This window comes from Passer montanus, unplaced genomic scaffold (genome assembly GCF_014805655.1).
Source record: "Passer montanus isolate IOZ18808 unplaced genomic scaffold, ASM1480565v1 scaffold11, whole genome shotgun sequence".
NCBI classification, from domain to species: Eukaryota; Metazoa; Chordata; class Aves; order Passeriformes; family Passeridae; genus Passer; species Passer montanus.
Genome location: NW_024357613.1, coordinates 15981065 through 16003867, shown reverse-complemented (window position 1 = coordinate 16003867; position 22803 = coordinate 15981065). Strand labels below are relative to the sequence as shown.

The 22803-nt window shown below is 38.3% G+C and overlaps 1 protein-coding gene across 6 annotated transcripts in view; it reads left to right on the top strand.

Moving 5' to 3' along the window:
- Window positions 1-9: 9 nt before the first annotated feature.
- Window positions 10-22803, top strand: part of SENP6 (SUMO specific peptidase 6) — a 73413-nt gene continuing 50619 nt past the window's right edge. Inside the window, exons 1-2 of one of the 6 annotated variants that reach the window (XM_039727278.1) lie at window positions 10-291; window positions 18598-18691. In XM_039727278.1, the coding sequence (XP_039583212.1) occupies window positions 243-291; window positions 18598-18691 (143 nt within the window). In that variant the 5' untranslated portion in view covers window positions 10-242. Of the gene's footprint in view, window positions 292-18597; window positions 18692-22803 lie in introns of those variants that run through there. The other 5 variants (XM_039727270.1, XM_039727287.1, XM_039727309.1 and 2 more) reach the window with 5 other exon arrangements.

Here is a 22803-nt window from a genome sequence, read left to right as displayed (position 1 = left end):
GCGGGTGCCGGCGGCGGGCGCGCTGAGGGAGGAGCGGGCGCGCTGCCGCCGCTTCCTCCTGCGCGGGGGCCGGAAGGCAGCGCGGCCCGGCAGCGGGAGAGGGCCGGGCCTCGGCGGTAGTGCCGCCGTTGCGGGTCAGCCACCCAGCCTTCCGCAGTGGGGGCGGGCAGGCCGGGGGAAGGGCCGGGCCCCGCCGCCGCGCTGGGCGATGGAGTGAGGGAGCGCTGCGCGGCAGCGGGAAGATGGCCGGTGGCGGCGGCGGCGGCTGCAGAGACAGCTTGTTTCTGGAAGGTGCGTGCAAGGCTGCGAGGAGGGAAACGTGGCCCGCGAGCCGCGTTTCCCTTCTGGCGACCAGTAAAGGGGCACGGCACAAACTGGGGAATGGGGGAGGGAGCGTGTGAGTTCATATGGGGTGGGGGGTGGGGGTTATGGGTCCCCTTTGGGTGCGACGACAATGAGAGGTGGCTTCGTGGTGGGGGAAGGGTGGCCGCCGTGGTGAGGTCTGGTGAAAAGAGACCTGCTTTGCAGGGAGGGCTTAGTGAGGGCGATTTGTGCGGTTTTTCTTTTTTCCTTCTTTCTTTCTTTTACTGCTCCGAGACGCTGGGAGTGCGGTGTTTCTTTCCTTTGTCGGGGCAGCGCCGAGAGCAGCCCGGGCTCGGTGCGGCGGCAGGAGCGAGCCGCGGCTCGGCGGGCGGTGGGCTAGGGGCGGCGGGCAGGGGGAGAGGGGAGGCCGCGGCTGCATTGCCCTGCCCTCAGTCCGCTCCCAGGCCCCGGCCTAGCCCGTATTCTTTGGCCCCACCATAAAATAAGTCTTCGCCTGCTCCTAAAAGGCTCCTGTAAAGGTTTGGGACTGAGTTTAATTTTGTGAGGGGGGTAATGCTTATAATTGTGATACGAAGGGGATGATGAACCTTATTACCTGCATTTCAAAGAAACCTTTTGCGTTTGTAAAGCGCTGACTTTTTTTTTTATTTTTGTTTTTTCTTTCTTTTTTTTTTTTTTTTTTTTGTTACACGGTTTTGGTGTCTTGAGGGGTTTTTTTGTTTATCACTATAAAGCTTTTAATTAAAATGCAAAAAGCCTCCTGAAATGGGGATATTTTTAAACTGTTGAGTCTTTATAGTTTCATTGATACATCAAAAAATTTCCTGCTGTAGTCTTGCAAAATTGCTATAAGCACATGTTCTGATGGCATAGACCAGTAGGCTGGTAAATTCTGCCAAATTACCATGATGATGACAAAGAAAAAAATAATGAAATTAAATACTCCTCATAAGCAGAGTTTTTCAAGTCAGGAATAAGTTTAACATGGGAGATTTGCAGTACCTGTATTACACAGAACATAACCTCTTGCAGATTTTCTCTTGCTGCAGGGTTGGAAATTGGCTTTTTATTACAAGACATTCTGGAGTAGATGTACTGTGTGAACAAAATACTGCTTGTTTTTTTGAATAATTAATCTGGAATTTTGATGTTCAGAAATTCTGGTTAATAACAGCTGTCATGTTACCTCCTTTATACCTTTAAAGGATTTGGTGGTGAAATGCAGACACCCCATTTTTTTCCTGAAGTCTCCACAGACTATGGTGAGGTTTGTGCAGACAGCTAAAAGTGTCAAGGTGATGACTAGTCACTGTCTTCTATGTGCACCTTGAGTACTTGCTGGCTGGTCACATGGCTAAGAGAATATGCATTTCATATGCAATATTCACACTTTTTTTGCTTACGAATTTTTATTCCAACAGCAGGAGCAATACAATACTGGATAGCATCTCCATTTGAAGCTTTGGTGCCACAACGGATGAACTGAGCTATCAGCTGGTTTTGTGTTTCCCATTGTTTGGAGACACGTTCATTTTAGGACTGATGATGTGATAGAAACACTTAAGAGTGCAGCCACATGTGAAGAAAACCTAGTGTAGATGGTGGTGACAAAAAATTTATGGGGGTGGCCCAAGTCCTAGTGGGTCAGTCATACTTGGGCAGATTTAGTAAGGGCTGGTAAAATCTGTACTGATTTGAAGTAAAGGGAAAAGGTTTTCAGATGTTATTTGATAGGTACTTACTAGAGATATTTATAGAAAAAGTACAGGCATAGAAAATCTATAAATACATATATATACATGAGATTTTTGGCAATCTGCAGTCTGGAAGGGTAGCATATTAGATCAACCTAATGATGTTGCCTAGAAGCGCTGTTACCCTAAGGCTAGACAGGCAAGAGAGTTCCACATTTGTGAAACAAGTATAGTGGGGACAGAAAAGGGGATTGAAGTGTGCAGAGCAGGAAATATGGCAACTTCTGTTGCTGGATGATGGTTATTGATACGTGAGCCTAGAGCTGTATCTATAACTTGTCTGAGTGTGTATATTTTATGGAGTCCTCTGAAGGCTGTGTAAGCAGCAACCAAAAATTGTTTACTTAATGTTTTCAGAGGTGTTTTCTCAAAGGCTGGCAAAGGGGAGGGGCAGGACTCCTCTGTCCATCCCTGCCTTAAATGTGCACAATAGAACTGTGGGTGAAATGGATGTCAGCTCTATCACCAGTTAAACTCAGCCTGAGGGACACTGTGCTGCTTAAATACATACCTGTGTGTGTGTGTACATGCATGTACATGGACATTTCTGGTGCTGTCCTGCTTATGTTGACTATCAGTCAGACTTAAGAAAATGTGCAGTTAAGTGAAATAAATTACTTTTCAGTATGACAGTTGTTCAGAATTTTGGTTTTGATTCCACATGTCCAGTGGGATACTGCTTTTCTTTCATTTAGTGTACAGATGTTACTGTGAAGAAATGTGTCTGTCATTCTACTGTAAAAGTGCTTCCTCTTAACATTTTTATTATTCTATTCTCCAGTAAAAACAAAATGGTCTTTCTGAAAGGGTGTTCCTTGAATGATTGATTTGTTGCCTTTCTGGTAATACCATTCTTAAACATAGTGATTCATAGTAATTAATGTTTTTTGTCCAGTTCTGTGTATCTAATGTGCATAATTTTTATGCTGTATTATAAAGACAATTTAATGGAAATGTGAAAAAGATCCCTAGGACTATAATGGAGTCTTTTTAAAGCTGCATTTGTTACCATTCTGAAGCAGTGATAATAGTTGATTGCGTATATGTGGATATACAGGGCCTGTGTGATTACTTCACTTGAGGTGCCAGGACTGTTAGAAGCGTGGAAAGTACTCTATTTTTGTTATTTAATCTAGATGCAAGTGAAATTAGTAAAACTGTTCTGAATTTGCTTTTTTAAAGCAATGTTTTTAAAGTTATGGGCCGAACATGGAGAAATTGCACTAACAAAGTATTTCTCTTACATAGAATTCTTTTCTGATGTGGAGGAGGAGAAGTTTAGTGATTAGAAATTTGTGTCTGCAGCAGTTCCTGTGTTTTTTACTTGATAGTCACGTCTAAAATATAAAGAATGGCAAGCAAACTCATTTGGACTTAAGATAGGAGGCATGTTAAGGATGTGGGACTGGAGAGTACTGTTGATCATTACCTTGAAGGAAAATTGCAGGAACGCTTGTTTTCTGACTCCTTCACTATTACTGAATTGCAAGGAAATTATAATTTCTCTTTTCCAACATGAAATTTAAAGTTTACCTATGTTTGTGCAGTAGATAATAGGTAAACTTCAAAATATTTTCCAGAATAAGGGAAAAATGTATTAGTCTTTCCTATTATTTCGGCCTCCTGGTGATTACAGTAATGATGCCGAGAACCAGTATTGAATTTTCTTTATGAGGATCTCCTGACTAAGGAATGTTGCCAGTCTCTAGCTTCAGAGCTGTTGAGATATTTCAGTGCAGTCGTGGCAGGAATTTGCTCAATTTTCATTCCTATTTCTTGGCTACAGGTTACGTAATAACAGTAAACAAAACTATGTGGTCTACCTGTTAGCAGGCATACTATAAACTTCACAGTTGTCTGCCAGAGGATTCCAGAAGACTGCTTTGTTCTTCTTTCAGTTCACATGTAAAGAATTGTCTTCACCAAAGCAAGAGTTGTAGACTTACGTGTTTTCTTAAAGGTAGCTGAGATTCTGGGGTGGTAAAGAAAAGTGCAGCTTTTGTGTATTAGTGTAGAGTTACAGACCTACTTTTGAAGTGGTGGTAAGCCCCTCCTCTCTTTTTTTGTTTCTGTTTTTAATCATACCAAGAGATCTCTGACTGGAATAATACAAATTAGGAGGGTAGAGTGGAGTTTATATTCAGGTAGAAGACTTGAAACATTTCTACCTGCCAGACTTTTCTACCTGCAAGACTCTTCTCTTTATTTTCTTCTTAACAGTGAAATTTGATTATTAATTGTTGTAATTGTCTCTGATAAATCTCTGGTGCTTTGTTTGTGATCTAATGGAGATTGTGATTAGCTTGAAAATGTGGAGAATAGTTGTTTCAGTTGTCATTGATCTTCTGTGTCTATATGAACTCCTGCTTTATGCTGTTGAATTCTTCTCTGGTTTACATCTGTCCCATCAATGTCCAGACAGCTTCTGTTTCTTCTGTTTTTCTTGTGAGGTTTCTTTTTTTTTTTAATGAGAAAGTGTGAAGCCTGTGACTTCCACAGCTTGTTTATAAATCCCAGTCCTTGGACCCATTCAGACTTTTTTTCCAGTACTGCACATATATCTTCTTAGACTTGAAGAATGTTCAGCTGTCCTGTCCAGTGGTTTTGAGAATAGGAAACTTTCTGGCTTGAGTAACAGGTTGTTTTCTATGAATGAAACTCACTTGTTGAGAACTATTTCTCAACAAAGTCAAATTGAAAACATTTCTTACTGTCTTATATTTTTATCCATGCCAGACTAACTTGGGTGATAGGTGACATGAAATAAAAGGAAAGACAGGGTGCTTCTTAAAGTATGTAGAAAGATACTAAAAATAAACCTAATTTATTTATTACTGCTCTATAACATATGTTGCAATATGCTTGGGAGCACATTCTAAGGTAAAAGCCTTTGTCCCAGTCCTCTTCCACATCATCACCTCCTTAGTTTTGAGACAGGATTCTAGGAGCCCAGGCTTGTCCTGAGCTTTCTGAAGTGTAAAGGATCTGTGCACAATTTTCTGGTTTTCATTGTGGAGGCATTTAGTATTTGGTAGTTTTTTCCTAAGTAACTGTTGCTATGTCCCACTTTGAGAAAACTTGCTATAAGTTTTCTCAAATTGGGACATAGAAGCTTCTGGTGTTTGGGATGTCTCATTCACTATTTTCTCGCTCTTGGGTTTGGTAGTAAAGCGCTACTCTTTCTTCAGAAAAAGTACAGAATTTCTAGTAGGTTTTAGTGGCAAAAAAATTAGTTAAATGAGAATGTTCCTAAAAGACATCCTTACACTCTTCTTTATGTAAAAAGTAAAAAAGCAATAGTACTAACGAAAGTAGTAACATTAATATGTGGTGGGATAGCAGACATTAAACCAACAGTTAGCAGATGTCATGCTTGCACAGATATGAGCCTGTTTAGATATTTCAGTCTTTCCCTACTTGTTTTATGTACAAGGATAAAACAAAATGGATTATTTATTTTAATGGTTTCAACAGCAACTTTGGTTTTTATTACTGTTGTTTCTGGAAGACTTGGATTTTGTACATGGATTTTGGTGCAATATCAGACTCCACCTACTCTATAGTTTTAGCTTTGTCTCATAACTGAGGAGTATCACAGTGTTTTGTGTTGTAGCAGATCCTACAATATGAGAATAGCCACTGAACTTGCCACTTTTAAATACTGCTTTGTAAGAATATGAAGGTTTTTTGAGGCATCTCATAATTTTGCCCCCTTCCTTCCCAGTAACAGGATCATCTATTTCCAACCCCCTGCCATAGGCAGGGCCACCTTCCACTAGACCAAATTGCTCAAGGCCCCATCTGACCTGGCCTCAAACACTTCTAGAGTTGGTGCATCCACAACCCCCTTGGGCAACTTCTGCAAGTCCCTTGCCACCCTCAGTGTCCTTGGCCAGTGCTTTCTTACAAGTAACAAACATGGTAGCATAACTCTTGTTTTTGTAAAACTTAAAACCCTCTTATTTACAGAGGTGTAAAGGTAATTTTTTTATTTTTTTTTAACTTTTTTTACCTTACAGGTAAAAATATAGAAGTTCTATGAAATTTGCTTGCTCCATTAAGCAGGGAAGTCAAAATTAGTGTCCCTGAAGTGAAGGTTTCAGTACTGCCTGAGCATGGTTCGGTTTGCTGCTCACAGGTGTTAGTTCCTTCAGTCAGGGGTCAGGGCAGCGAGAGGATTTGGCACAGGACAGCATATACCTTCATCTGTGTGTGCTGCAAAGAAGAGTGTGCACAGTAGCTTAAGATGCTGCAGGAGGCTGAGAAACCAAACAAAAATGGAGCTATTGTGGTGGAGGATATTGTAGAGATACCAGGAACAAATCTGGGTTTGGGGAAAAAGGACAAATGTAATTTTCTTATCTTGGCAGCTCTAAAAGGCACTTGCATTGTGGGTGAGGGGAGCGCATGTGTTAAGTTCCTTTCTTTTGGCCCATATTTTGGCACTCACTTGGTTTCAGTTTGGAAGTTTTTTAAGGTAGTGGTAGTTTTACATAGATTGAAATCTGTCTAATGCTCTGTACTTACTTTCTATGAAGAAAATTAAAGCATTAGTAAAATATTATTTTTCTTATTACATAGAATTAAATTTGTTGGCAGCTTTATCTTACACATTTAATTTTTAAAAGCATGTGTTCTAACTTTTGTTTCTGTGTTCAGCAGCCTAGGATGCTTAATGCCTAATATTTTCAGGTTAAAATGACCTTAAGCTGTAATTAAGTCAGAATTGGTGTTTGAATGTCACGTTAGTGGGTGCGACTCCAATTTGGAATTAGAGCTGCTTGTACTCTCCACCACCCTGGAGACTTAACCACTTTCTTGCCAGAGAGATTGAACTTGCTCTGTTCTGTCTTGCCAGGTTGGCACTTTGCCAAACTTCTTTTGAATTTACTCACTGAAAGGTAATTGGTAGATGCAGGACAATGGCTTGGATGGGGGAGAGCATACAGCCACTCTTTACATGTGAGAAGAATAGGACATTTCCTGTTCCATCTCTGCCTGGTGATCTGTTAAGTCAGGCTAAGGTGTATTACATAGCTTAAACTTTGTAATAAGTGTTTTAGTATAAGAGCAGCTTTATTCTGCCCAAGGAGACACAATTGTTTTGAATAGCAGGTTATCTTCTGTGAAGAACGAGATTATGGTGAAGGCTGGAGACTGGAGGGAATAAATTAACAGGCTGTGGTTATTTCTTCCCAGGTTGGTCAGCAGGCCTTTAAAAAGTTTTTGTTAACAGGCAAGGGATGTAAGCACTGCATGAGGCAAGGAAACATTTCTGCATGTGTGTCCCAGTAATTCCTATGAAAGAAGAATTTGGAGTGAAAGATTTTGGGGTATCTTTCTTTGAGTTAATCTTGAGTGATTATAGATAAAGAGCAGTGATGATTCAAAACTCTGTGTTAAGCCCTCCTGGCTTTTTGTTTGTTTGTTTTCAGACCATATGAGCTGAAAGCAAAGTCTCCCTGCTCATATCTCTGTGAGATTTAGTTTGTTTGTTTATTTTTATTAGAAGACTTGTCACAACAATGTTTTAGGAATGAAAAATACCAATAATACTCTGCTGGTGTGGTTAAACATATTGCTCTACGACATGATTAATATGTAATCTTAGAAATTTATGTCTGTAAGAAACAGCTGCAAAATATTTATTTTATGAGTATGTTTTTGTTCAGTGTCAGACAGTTGTTTCATTTGTACTAAAATTCATTCTACTGATGTATTTTTATTAATGTCATAGGATATAATGTTGTATTTGTTTGACATGTACAATTTTTATGGCTCATTTAGCAAAATATGAGTATCCTGCTGATGACAGAATTTAATACGACATTCTAACAGAAAGATTATTCAAGAGCCCATTAGATGAGAATTTGAACTATGCAGTAGATGTTAGGTTTCATATTTACAATTGCCTTTGTAATTTCTGAGGCTCACTTGTAGAAACATTTACAAGAGTTCGTTGTACTTTTATTTCTACCAAGGCTTACTGCTTAAGAAACAACTTAAAGATCCTTTACAATTGGGAGTAAACTTTCAAAAGTGAACTTTGGGACTACGCTGGCCCAGGTCATTGTGATTGCATATACCTGGCCCTGGGACAGCAAAACTTGTGTGGAGATTTTACAGCTCTGCCATAAGGCAAGTATGTTGTAGCTGAATCTTTACTTGATAAATACCACAGAAAACTATCTGTCATTGATAAAGTAAAAAGTTCTTTGTCGTGTAGCAAAGCCTATGTTAGATGAAAAAGCAATGGTTCATTAGGTGGAAGAAGTGCTCTGTGCCCTGTGATAGAAAGAAAGAACTCATAGATCAAGGTAAGCAGGAGTTTCTTTGGATAGAGGTGGCTGAAACTCTGGCTGTAGGATGGTCACTTGAGAAGTTCAGTGTTTTGCTTTAGCTGTCTTTGGAGTGCTATTTCCTGCAAAGTACTTTATAACTAGGTTCAATTAGCAAGCTGGCATGTGTTATTTTATTAAAAATGAATTGATAACCCATCTTCATTTTTATTGCTTTTATGAGTAGTTGCTGAGAAAATGTTTGTTTTTCATGGGATGTTGAAGTGATTTTTTAGCTTTTTAAACAATGAAGCCTACTTAGTGGATCTTAGTATACTGTGACATAGTTGTCAGTTGTCAGTGCTCCTCAAACTCATTGCTGTTAGGTCTGGAGAAGTTTGGTACTTCCATTACAAAGATTTCAGTGATCTTGATGCAGTACTCTAGTTGCATTATTTCATACCTTGCTGCATTGATGATTGCTAATTGAAAGGGAATTAAAGTAAATAGCGTATCTGGTCTGAGCAGAAGGTTGTTGCCTATATTGGTGTTGCATTTCTCTGATTTTTTTTTTTTAAGAGACATAATGTACAGAGATCTTAACTGTCTGTGAATTTGCAGAGTCATAGCAAGACCCTGTGTGTGGGGCCATCCTGTATGGCCACGCAAGGAATTGTGCCTGCAGTTGACAACACAGCCAGGCCCACTGCCGGGTGCCGCTCAGAGGGACTGAGCTCTGCTGCCCCTCCCAGAGACAGTGAGCTCCAGCTGTGCTGCAGTCAACACTGGCACTTCACTGGCTTCGTGGCAGGTTGGCATTGACAGAAAACTAATCTTTGGGGTGAGGAGAAGTGTTGGTGGAGCTAGTCTATTCCTTTCCTGCCATGTTAGAAATCCACCTCAGCTGACTGCCGCCTTGTATGAGTATGAAAGCTTGCCAGTGTCTCTAAGAATTGGAGAAAACTCCAGGTATTTAGCCTTTACAGAAGGGCAAATGCAAATATTTTTCTTGCCACACAGTTTAACTAACTCTTTCATCATCCTTTCCCTACTCAATTATTTTCTGAAATGTGCTTTTTTCATGTGATCAAATATTTGAGGTTTTTTAATTGAGATTGTTGAGCATTTTCTTTGAATGCTTTTTTTACTGTCTGTTTCATGTGAATTTTGAACAATTGATAACATCAAAGAGATGTCTTGCTCTTTTTTTTGTATTTCAATTACATTTAGAGTTTCTTCTTATGGAAGAAACATTTATTGTGGAAGTGTTCAAAGTCAGGCTGGATGGGGCTCTGAGCAGCCTGGTCTAGATGAATGTCTCCCCCCTGACTCATGGCAGCAGGGCTGGCAGTAGATGATTTTCAAGGTCCCTTCCAACCAATACCATTCTGTGATTCTTCTGTCCTGCATATGCAAGTTAAGTTCTTGCAGAGATTGTGGAACCTTTCTGGACTTTTAATTTCTGTATGTTTTTATAAAGGGGATAGTATCTATCTGACATAATTTATGAAACTTTACAGGATAAAACCAGAAGTATTAAATATTACAAATGCTTTTTTTCTTTCTTCTTTCTCTTGGTATGTAGATACAGTGCTTTATTTCAACCTGATATTCCAATTTCTGCAGCAAACGTGGAAACTTTCTCGAAGTGTCAGTTGCCTGATTTCCAGGTAGTTTGTCTAGGTTATTAATCTTACTCTGTGTGTAACTGCTTTTCAGCACTTTCTAAAAATAGATTGCCATTTGTTTAGTGCTGCTGTATTCTCAGTTGCACAAGCTTAGGTTTTATGTGAAGATGGATCCCATGGTGCATAACAAAGTGTGCGAATCACATGCATAATATACTATAAGATTTCATGCTGTGTTTTGCTCATCTTCTAAAACTATTCCAGTGTTCAGAATTTGAGATCATCTGTGATTAATGTAATATACTGATTTGCCACAGAAAGTATATTCTGGAATTCTTGTTCAGCTCTCATCTTCCTCAAAATGGCTTGTTAGCTTTATATAATTTTTCATATTTTGAGAGTGAATTGGCAGTTCAGAAATTGTTCTTAGGCTAACCTCACCTTTTATCCTCTATTTTTATCTATAAAATAGGAAAATACCTCTCTTAGACTTAACTTTCCTTAAAACAACAAAACTTTCTTCCTGATTTCTGAATTTTTGGTATATCTCCAAGTCTAGCAATAGAGGTCTTAGGTAAGTAAAGACTTCATAATGCTGCAGATGAAAAAATTACTTTATTGTTTGTTTCTCCTTTTTTCCCTGTTTATTGTTGGCTCCTGCTTTTGATGTTACTCAAATTATTTTACTTGTGTAGAAAGTCTGAGTGGGATTCAGATTTACTCAGAGAGGGAAAAGAAGAAAAGTGTCTGTTGTACTCCTTTTTGGAAGTTCTTGTGATGGTGGTGCAGTTGCTTTAGGGGTTACTTTGTGCCTGTGAACAGTCACTGGTTTTACGTGACTGGCTTCAGATGGGTTGGAACATCCTGTTCAAGACAGACCCAGTTAGAGCAGGTTGCTCGGGGATTTGTCCAGTCTCTACTGCCTCTCAGGTCAGTGTGGTCCACTCTTGAGCACACATGTGGTAAAGAGTAAGTTCTGTCTTTTGCAGACTAGCCTGTACTTCACCAGGTCATCCTAGGTGCCCTTCTTGAAGGGCAATGATGTTTTTCCAGACTTTGGGTACAACTGGCTGAAGTGTTCCTTAATCACATCTTCCTTGACAGTGGGTGATACTGCATTCTCACAGATTGTGCTGATAAATGTGAGGAACTGTGAAGTCAGAAGACAGAACTTAGCAGTGAAATGTGGGATGACAAAAAAATGGATCATTTTCTAATTATTTTTTTCCTGTCTTTTGTCATTAGGTTTCTGTCTCATTGAGCAGAAAATGCCCACAATTTTCTGTAGCATTCCTTTTGTTGGTGGTGCAGACAAAGAAGGCCTCTTGAAGTAGTTCTGCATTGTTTTCTGATCTTGTCATAAGGGCACCATTCTTGGGCGGGGTAGATACCTCTACACCTCTGTTGAGAGAATCAGTAGAAAAGGTGAAGAAGCATTAGTTGTCCATTGTGTGGTTATCATTGCTGTCTAACCAGATAAACTTTCAAAGGCATCACAAAGAAAATGTTTAACATACTTCAAAGCTCTATCCTTTCATCCTCCTCTCTTACTCCTTGTTAATACTTAAAAAATTTTAAGCAGTTCAGCAAATGATCAAACTTAGGCAGTTCTGTGTTCTTCAGTCCTGTCATCAGTGCAATAACCTGCAATGTAAGCAGCCCCATATGCTTACAAATCCTGAAAAAAACCCAGTCATTTACCAGAATATGCAGATGATTTCCATCTTCAAACTACTTAACTTTCAAAAACACTTTTGCTTTTCAGGGGCATGAACACTTGTCCAGGAATGAATGCTCTGTAGTTTTCATTTGTTTTCTGTGGACATCAAGTTCTTGGAAGGGTGTGGGTGTTTTTGTTAGCCAGCTAAGAGATTGAATTCCCTTCACGTGCAAAGGAATGTCTGTGCTTGATATCCATTACACTGGTATCATAGAACTTCATTATTAATCTCTCTGCTTCATGTAATAGCTCGGCTACTCTGAGGTTATGATTACAACCTGTTAGTAGAGGTGCTTTTGACTGGTTTTTTGCCTCTGTAGCTAATTTAGGGAGTAGAAAGTTAAAGGATCTTTTAAGCACTAGATCTTTAAATCTATACCTATAAATGTAGTTTAGGCTACAAATCCATAGAAGTTTCCTTGGTGTCCATAGTACTTAGGATAGTTTCAGTTCCTGGATGGACCTTACCGCTGCTGTGCTATCACAGCTGCACTGTGTTAGGGTGTTTGAACAGGAGGAGGGACCTGATATGGTTGAAAAATAACTTTTCCCCTCCCCTGCTGCTCAAGGGGTTCTTGCCTGAATATGTTTCCTTCCCCAGCTTTTCTGTCAGTGCTGACATATGCAGGGTGCAGGACAAGAGCGAAAATCAGCAACTCTTAGGAGGAGTGGGGGGCCTGTAAAACTCTTCATGTAGTGCTGCTTCAGACTGTGAAAATGCAACCTCACTGTGGTTACACAATTGATATAGTAGAGCTGATGGTATCAAAGCTGGAAGATAAAAGGTTGTTTTGCATAGAAGCCTGTCTGGAAGAATAATGAAGCAATGGGGAAAGTAAACCAAAAAATATTTCTGTGTCAGAGTTTTATGAGTACTTGTATCCTCTTAACAATATATCTGATGACTCTAAATGAGCAACAGATTAGAAAGCTTAGAAGCATTCTTTTTCATTTATTTAAATATGAGTCTGGATGAAGGCAATGATTCTGAGTACATTTAAATTAATTTACATTTTCTGTGTGAGCACTGCAGTATCTGATAAGTTGGTTGCAGTTGTGATGGTGTAAGCATTTGTGTGATGAGGCTTGCAGTGTTTCTTTACCAGCAACTGGGGAAAAAGAATGTAAACTTCAAGTCTTCCTGAAAAAGCATCTGGGTCCTGAACCTAACCTTTTTTTGACCTAGATTGTGTGTTTAGAATTGGTTCTTGTACACACAGAAATAGATGAGATTTCAGCAGATGAAAGACAAAAGTTTCTACGTGTGCAATAGAAACCTTGAAATCTCTGCTATAGTGTTGTGGGGGGTGGTAGGGAGTTATTCTTGCAAACCAATGATCTATATGAAAAGGTTACTTTCCTAGAAATTTGATCTTTGTATGGACAGTAAATGCATCTGGTTCCTTTGGTGAGTTGGTCTGAGAGAATCATGCAACTGTTAGGTGTGAAAGTGATCTTAAAGAGCATCTAGTTCCAATGGCCTTCCTGTGGACAGGGGTGCCATTCACTAGATCAGGTTGTGCAGGGCCCCATCCAACCTGACCTTGACACTTCCAGGGGTGGGCATCCACAGCCTCTCTGGGCAACCAGTTCCAGTGCCTCACCACCCTCCCAGCAAAGCATTTCTTTCTTAGTGCATCCATTCCAAACCTGCCCTCTTTCAGTTTAAAACCGCTGCCCCTTGTCCCATCACTGTCTGTTCATATAAAAATCCCTCTCCCTCCTTTTTATAAGACACTTAAGGTACTGCAGGACTGCAGTAAGGTCTTTTTTAAGTCTTCTCCATGCTGAACAATCACAGCCCTCTCAGCCTGTCTTTGTAGGAGAGATGCCCTCACCCTCTGATCATCTTTGTCCTCCTCCTCTGGACCCACTCCAACAGATCCATGTCTTCCTTGCATTGAGGACCTCAGGGCAGGATGCAGTACTCCAGGAGGGGTCTCACAAGGGCAGAGTCATCTCCCTCAACTTGTGGCCACTCAGCTTTTTATGCAGCCCCGGGTGCAGTTGGCCTTCTGGGCTACCAGTGAGCATGGTTGGCTCATATCCAGCTTTTCATCCATGAGAACACCCAAGTATTCTCCAGAGAGCTTCTCTCAGTGATTCTTCTCCCAGTCTGTACTGGGAGAAGAAATCACTGGGATGTCCCCAGAAGAAATGCCTGGGATTTCCCCAACTCAGGTGCAGTACCTCACTCTTTGGCTTGCTGAATTTTGAGGGAAAGCCCACTTCTCAAGTTTGTCCAGGTCCCCCCTGGATGGCATCGTGTCCTTCCACTGTATCAGCTGCACCCCTCCAGCTTGGTGTCACCTACCAAATTGCTGAGGCTGCATTTGATCTCACAATGTCATTGATGAAGACATGGAAGAGAACCAGTCCCAGGAGTCAGGAGAGACCTGAGTGATGCCACTCGTCCCCAGCTGCCACCTGGACATTGGCTGCAGTTCTCTGGCTGCATCCATCCTTACCCACTAAATAGTCCATCCATGTCTTTCCAATTTGGAGATAAGGACATCATGTGGAACCATATTAAAGGCCTTACAGAAGTGTAGGTAGATGGCATCTGTCAGTCTTTCCTTGTTGACCATTGCTGTCATTCCATCATAAAAGGCCACCAGACTGGTCAGGCATGATTTGCCCTTAGTTAAGCTGTGGGCACTGCCTTGGGTCACCTTCTTGTCCTATATGTACCTTAGCCTGTCTTCTAGAAAGATCTGCTCCATGATTTTCCCAGGCAGAGGTGAGGCCCTCTGCAGCTCCCCACTGCTACCAAAATCTTGCCACACAAACCCAATACAGCATCACATACAAAACAATAAAGCAATAGGGATGTTTTTCTAGTGAGTTGTAGTACAGATTGGTACCAAATAATTTGCCTTAGAGGCACAAGGTACAAGACGTGAAAAAAACAAAACTTCCAAGGTCATGTCTTTTGCTGGACACTAACACTTTACTAAATACTGTGTATGTCACATCTCATTTAGTGTTTCAGGCAGAATTTTAACAGATTCTTTTTTTTGCAACTGCAGAATTTTACTCTTATTTCATGGATATTCACTATGAATTTTTTTCCTTCCATTCGGGAATTGCTTAGTGACACTGTTGAATAACAGTAACTCCTGCTGAAGGAGTTTAAAAAAGAGTGTCCACGCACAGTAATTTAAATGTGTTGATGTGCTTGCTGACATTTTCCTACAGGCATATTTTGCTTTCTAATCCAAAATGTGATAATTGTGTTTTACACAAAAAGACTCTGGGGATTTTTAAAGTCTGGCTTCAGGGTGTGGTTAATAATGACATAAATGTCCTAATGAAACACACTTATTTTTTCAGGATTTTTTTTTAATTGGCTGGTTAGAAATTACATGTAACTGTTGTTTAAAAAAGCAGTACAATTTGTTGGCTACACTTGTGTAACTTCTTTAGTTAAATTCCAGGTACTTTCTTGGGCTCGGAACTGAAACCTCCCTTGGTGTAACAGCACAAAAGGGAGTTAGTAGTGGGAGGAAAAATGAGAGTGCAATCTGCCTCCAGCATGCTGCCTGTCTTAGCAGAGGTACAGGGATTACCTTCTCTTGACATAGTATCTTAGGGTTACCTCTGCTTTTTTGAATATTTTCACCTCTGGGTATGAATGTGCCTTGTTGATTAAAAAGACCTTGAATAGTGCACATAATGAAAATTGTATCATTGGGGTTCCAAATTTAAGTCTTAGTACGAAACAGTCAGCAGCTTAGCCTTAGTAAAAGATTACTTGTTATCCACTTAAAACAATTAAAAATCCTGTATGGAATCAGATACCAAGTGGCTGTTCAGATCAAGTAACTCAGGTGAACACTCTGGCTAACATGATGGTATACTTCTAGATTTACATTTTTGTTAGGACCAAGAGTGCTAGAGAGAGTGCAAATTGATCCAGAGTTGAATGAGCAGAACTGGGATACTGAGACATTTTCCATGGATGGCTGCACTGATCAGTAGCAGTGGATGAACTGTCCAATGCAAAAATTCTTAATTAAAAGAAGAATTACAGAAAATACTAAGAAACCTTTTGAAACAGAAAGAAAATATGCAGCTGGAGTGTAAAATACTTGTAGCCAGCTTGGGATTTATTTAAAGGTATAGGAGGATTAGAGCATGCGTGCTGTTGTTTAAGTAGTTTTCAAAAGGCTCTCCAAATGCTAAATGCCTGGCTAAACAGCAGAGTAAGATATAATATCTGAAATAAAACTTCATAGTTCTTGAATCAGATATTTTATCTGAGTAATGAAACTAGAGAATAATAAAAAAGCTGGTGGATTTAACCTGTAATTATAGTGAGGTGGGAAAAAAATTGATTAATAACTCCCAACAGACATAAAAAGTATTGTTGGGTATTTCTTCAAACTCAGCAGGAAAGTTTGAGGAGTGTCTGGAGGATCAGTAGACAACCCAATGGAAAAAGGTGGCTTTGGAGTATATAAGGTCAGAGCTGAATAATGGAATTGCTTGCACTCACTTTGGCAACACTTAGAGAGCTCTTCATGCCAGAATGTTTCTTAATAAGGAATGTGACAGAGTGTACAACTCAAAATGAAGCATCAGTGGAAGAAATTGCAGTACATTGAGCAAACTGTGAACAAGGCAGCATGATCAAATGGCATTCATCCAAGTGTTGTAAGAGGAACTGGGGGATAAAGGAGCTAATGACTGCAGTGTGTTGCTTGTGGTTAGCATCATATTTCTGCTACAGGTAAAGAGGGTAGCTAGTGTGATATCAGCATTTTAAAAAGGCAGTGGTGGTATTTGAGGAACTTTACATCAGTGAGCTTTGTGACCATGGAACCTGAATACATGGAAATTATAATGGAGACTAGAATTTATTTCATTGTTCCCTCTGTAAAGTCATTTATCAAAGGCTTTGGGTGAGGCTGAATTACCTCTGAATAAAATGGAAAATTTTATGAGAAACAGTTGGGAAGAGTTAGAAAAAGAGGGCAAAAAGGGTTTGTTTTGTTAATAGGAGAAACCAGTTGAATTGCACAAGGATCTCTAACACTGGTAGGCAGTTATAAGGAAAAGGTTACAATAGCCAGGTGACCAAATCAGTAGATGTTTAAATATACTTGGGTTAGTATAATGTCTAGCTATTTTTAAAAAGTTGTAAATGCTCAGGTTTTGAGTTATGTGGGTTGAAATTGTACATGAAATTCTGTGTAGGTAAATGTAAAGCAATCTAAGCCAATGAGAAGTAAAAAGGGGCATTTTGGAAGGTAACAATTGGCTCTGAAGTGCTTCTTCACCAATCATTAGTGAAAGATGGAATTACCTGGTACCTAAAGATCAATGCAGTTGTCCTTTGCTGTAAATCTTTACAGCAAATCCACTGTAAAGATATACTAGGAAAGGAACAAAGAACAAAATAGAAACAACATTCTGCATCTGTAGAAATTAGTGAGATGTATGCATTTTGGGTATTCTTCATTCGGGTGTGTGTAGCCTCATGTCAGCAGGGTACATAGACTAGAAGAGGTTCAAAGAGAATCATAAAGAGGGATTTAAAGAATGGAAACAGCTTTCATGTGAGGAAAAATTAAGCTGACTCATTTTTTTTCTTGTTCTGCCTGGGAAAGGAAGATCATGGAAGAACACAACAGGAATTTATTCAATCATGAGGGAATAGGGAAGGGTTACTTATTACTGTCTTCCCGAGTACATGGACTGGAGAAATAGGGTACTAAGAGCAAAAGGTGTCAGATTGAATCAGAATCAACAAAAGGAGATAACTCCTGTAATTAAGCTGAGGTGGTTTCTGCTGCAAGATGTTGTTGATTCTGTATGGCAGTCTTGATTAGAAGACAAGCAGGGAGAGTAAAAAGGTAGGAAAAGCTGTTAAACACAAAAATATGTATTTAACTTATTCACCCATGGCTCAGGAAGCCTGCAGTAGGTGCAAGTAGTTGGAAGCAGAGGTTGAATATGCAACAAATATTTCTGTATGCATTGTTTATACTTTATCCTAGACATATGTTGTTGGTTGTGATTTTCTTACTCCTTTCTATCAGAGTATATAAATTTCATTCATTATTTCTAAATGCATTTTCAACAGTGTAAAGACAAATGTAGTAAGAAAAACCACACTTAAACCATAATCAAAGCAGCTGTATAGTTTGTCTCACACAGAATTTGTGTGAGACAGCACTTAATTGCAGTATTCAGGGCCCAGGGGGAACAGGGCCTTGCTTTAATGAGTGCTGTCTCCATGCTCTGGAACACCTTCACTTAAGATTACCCCATGCCATGATATTATATGAAAATCTCCATAAGGGTGGATATTGTAGTAGAGAGATCTGAAATTTTATGTAGTATGACAGAAAGTTTTTACTTAGTTGATGCTAACACTGAAGTTTTAATTTGCATTGTGTGTTAATTCAGGTCAGTGACAGATGTTGAATTAAAAATCCAGAATATTAAGTTGAAATTGTACTTCAGACAGTTCGGAAGTGTTGCTTTTATATGGAAAAATTCAGTGTATATTTCGTTATTAGTCATGTAAGTAAGACATTTTAGGACCCTTTCTGTGTGTGGCATAGAGTTCATATCAGAGAAACTAGCCTTAAATTTATGGGTATCAATAAAACTGTTGAAAAATAGTTACTACACAATCTCAGGTCATAATTTTTAATAGCTTGCTAACTTACTGCTAATAAGATGTTGACAGATACTTTTATTTATTTAGGGAAATAATAATCACCACTGCATTGATGGTCTTACTGATCAAATGATAGTTAAACACTGACATCAATAAAATAAATACTGGGGGAAAATACATGCATCTGGTTTACTCCTCTAGTTTGTGTTGATTAATAACTCAGCTTGAAATCAAGACTTATCTTAACTTGTTCTCATTTCAGCTTTGGATAGATCACAGTCCAAGAGAGATGGAGGTTTTAAAAGTAATTGGAGCTTTGATCATGCAGAAGAAAGTGAAGGAGATGCAGAGAAAGAGTAAGGATGCTTTTATCTAGGCTATTTAAAGTATAAATGTGTATTTATAATTAAATACTTATTTTTAAAATTCATTAATAAGAAACAATATCTAATATTTTAAAGTTTCAGTGATTAAGAAAGATTATTTCAAATAAGTTATTATTTTAAATAGTATTGCCAAATAGGAGTTTATTATAATGTAAGCTTTATTACAGAGAATGGGGCTCACAACATGGGGCACAGTAGATTTCACAAGAGTTGCAGTTGTCTTTGGAGCTTCTGTGTAAGTCTGAGGAACACAGACAAGCAAGATGTGAACATGCAGAATAATGAAGTTGGTAGGTAGGGTATCCAAGCAGCTTCAGCCCTTCCTTCCTTTAATGATGATGCTACTCAGAACTTGACAGTTATGGTTCAAGTACTGCAGTAGTTTTAGGCCTTCATCAAGTTAAACTGAGCTTAAAGATTCTAGGTTTTTCTTCCTCTCTGTTATTTCACTGACTGGAGTTAAGGCTGGTTTTTTTTTCCCCTTATAACTTAATCCTTTACTTGGTGTTATTTCACTGACTGGAGTTAAGGCTGTTTTTTTTTTTCCCTTACAACTTAATCATTTACTTGATATGTTTGGATTTTGGCTAAAACTTTAATCCTGTGTGTATAGTTTGAATGCATACTTTGTCCTTGTGACATTTTATTGTTACTAATATGTTTTCTCAATATGAATGTATTTATTTCCAAAATGACTAATTAATTGTTAAAAGAACAAGTGTCATACACAAAGAATTCCTGTCAATTTATTTGTTGTTGTTAGATATTTGGAGAGTAAAACCTGCAAATTTAAAAGGTATGCTCTGGTTCTCTAGTAAGAAGTCGCTGAATCCTGTGATTACAATAATAATTCATATATGAATTTGTATCATCTAATATTCTGCCAAACACTATGCGTTGGAAGGGAGGTAGGAAAGTAGACATAATCACAGAGGCTGCAGCAGCAGGCTATGCTGTAATCTTAATAAAACATTAAGAAATGTGAAGTTTTAGTAATTAAAAAATGAATGCAGGAGTTCGTTAAAGTGTGAGAGCTCTTGTCAAAACAGAACTATATTGGAAGTTAAAAACACTTTTTAAAGGGTTCACGAACTAAGGGCATTTTAGTTTTATAAAATTAAGGTCGTGTTGTTCCCTAGCAACTTAACATCCATTTGTAATGCATACAAATATGTTCTAAGGGCAGTACATACCATACAGTTACTGTTTCCATTTTACTTGCCTTCAGAAATAAGTCACATTTGAAAACATAGCAGCTTTTTTTTTTACTAGTAATTTACTGCTGTTTTCCATCAGTCTCCAGCTGATGTTGACTTAAGAACACAGAATGAAAAATGTATAGAGTAATGATGCTAAAAATAAAAGTTAAAAAAATTATTATGAAACATAATCTTCATGTAATTGTATCTGATTTTAAGATTGTATGTCTGGGTGATTTTTCGTTTCTTTCAAATATTCTCTACAATAAGCAGTTTTCCCACAGCTAGAATTGAATTTTTATTGCCTACTTAGATAATTTTTGATTTGCTTTTATATCTGTGAATTATGCAGAATCTTATTCTGAAGCATAAATAGAAGAGTAGTTGAAAATGGATTTAAACCAGAGATCTTGTCTTCTTTACTTACCCATTCTCTGATACCATTTGAGGCAATTTCTTATTCCCTCCAAACTGCCACATGTTTTAAGCTGCCCACCTATTTACTTTTGGGGTAACACCTGGGTTTGTTTATCTTAAAGACACAGCAAGCTTTTAGCATTTTGAAATAATTTTGTTTTTTGCTTTTTTGATGCATTTTTATTTCATACAGCAAAACATTGACAGAAGGGAATCTTTAGAAAACAAGTAACAGTAAATGTTTCTTCTTCTTTTATTTGTAAATTTCCTTTACCCTTAGTAGAGCGTTTCAAAGATTAGCAGCTTTAATTCATGTATGGTTCCAGAATAAAGCTTTGTGTCCCTCCCAGTATTTTGAGTATATTGTGCAGTAAATAGGTATTTGCTATGGTGTGCTGATACTAACTACAGTGTTTGACTCTTACATGGTTTCTTTGTGGAGAGAGCTGTGAGTCTGAAGCGAGCAGATGGATGCATCCCCTGCTTGTTGTGGATGCACTGGGGTTGCAGTGCCTGACTTTATCAGAATTTTTTCCCTCTTAATGGGAGAAACACAATAGGTTTGTTTTGAACTAGCCTAAGAATAACATCTCAGCACTTAAAGGAATGGCTGTATTCTTGTATTACCCCTTGAGACCTGTGCTAATGATGTTAGTCAGCACTGGATGCCTGCTTGGATGATCTTTTCTTCAGTGAGATGAACACAAAGTATTGGTTAATGACCTCCTACCACAGCAATTTTTAGAACTGGTAGACTGTTTTAAAAGAAGGGTGCCATTTAACTTACTTCAAACGTAGGTGAGATGAGTCATTATGGTTAAGACATCAAATAATGAACACAAAAAGACTAAATAATATTTGTGAACTGAAGAAGGTTTGGAAAAACAATGATCACCCAACACAATATAAATTTAAACTGATGCCAGAGTTGATACTCAGCGTGGAACAAGAGTTATAGAAATTGAGAATGGTAATTAACAAGTATCTTATCCCATAGTAAATGCCTGCAGATAATACTCCATCCATTTGAAAGAGTAAAAGTAACATTTGTAATGTTCTAAAAGATTTGATCTACTCAGGATAGTAGCAAGTGGCTTGAGACTTTCCTTGCTTTATATTTGGAGATCGCATAGGAGTTCTACCTTTATGGAGAACAACAAAAGAAAAGAGCAGTTGTTCAGCTGAGCACACTGAAACATGTGTAGTCCACCACAGAATAAATGGTAGAAATTAAGCTGATCTTATGTAGCAGAAGATATGAAAGGATGGCAGACTTAAGCAAACCTGGCCAGAGTAATACATTTCTGTGATTCATGAAATTAACATGTTATAAGATGCTTTCTGGGGTTACAAATAATTCTCTTGATGTGTTGTGGATAATTTAGATTTACTGCCTTTGCAATATCTGTGTAAATGTTTTTGAAATATATCAGTATGCTCCACAGTGGTTTTGTAAATGGATGGACCCAGATTTCTTTTGGCTGTCATACTGTTTTCTTTATAGTCTAGACTTGTGCCTTCCACTGAGATAACAGTAGCCTTATCAAAAACAAGGAATACAAATACATGGGCGTAATATATTTGCACTACAATGTCTTTCTTTAACTACAATTTTCTTTCAAAAAGCGTTATTTTTTGTCCCTTCCATTTAGAGGAATAAACCTCTTTTTTTCTGTGTGTTGACAGATGAAAAAGCATTGTACTGTGTTATATATTTACATTGGGCATTGTACTGTGTTAAATATTTACATTAAGGTTTTTTACACTGCTTATAAAATTTGGATTACTTTGTCAAAAAACCCTCCCATAGTTATATAGATGTTTTATACTTCTTTTTTAAGCCCATTAGTAGGGCACTGTAGCTTTTAAATTGATGAAAACTTTTAAAGTTAGGGCTAATTTTAATGGAATGGCACTGTAAATGAGTTAATAATAATAATAATAATGATACTTCTCTTGTGCCTCTGATAGTGCAGCTTTTTTAGTGTGCTGCCTATCACTATGTAATTTAAAACAAAGAATGTACACAGTGTGCTGTGAGGGCAAATACGTCAGCCTACTGGTTTTATGTGTAATCATTTTCAGAAAGAAATTCCAATTATGTTTGAAATGTGACTGGATCAGTTGATAGAAGTGTGCTTGCAGCTTATTAGAGTGTAACCTCAGTGGTCAGCAGAGGTTTAAATTTTGGGTTTAGGCTTGTAGATAGTGAAAACATAGCTGTCTAACTAACTGTTGCAAAGTTCTTAATGTTTTAAAACATCAAACAAATGGCAAGTGATTAGAGGTAAGTAAACAGAAATTTTTGTTTTCTTGTTCAGTGCCTAAATATGAATGTGTAATTATGAACTTGCCTTAAGAACTCTTTGTAGGTAAATTACTTCTATTTTTTTCCCCCTAATATTAGTAGAGGGATAACATTCATTTGTTACAAAATTTTAAGGAATGTATTTAAAAGGTAGAAAT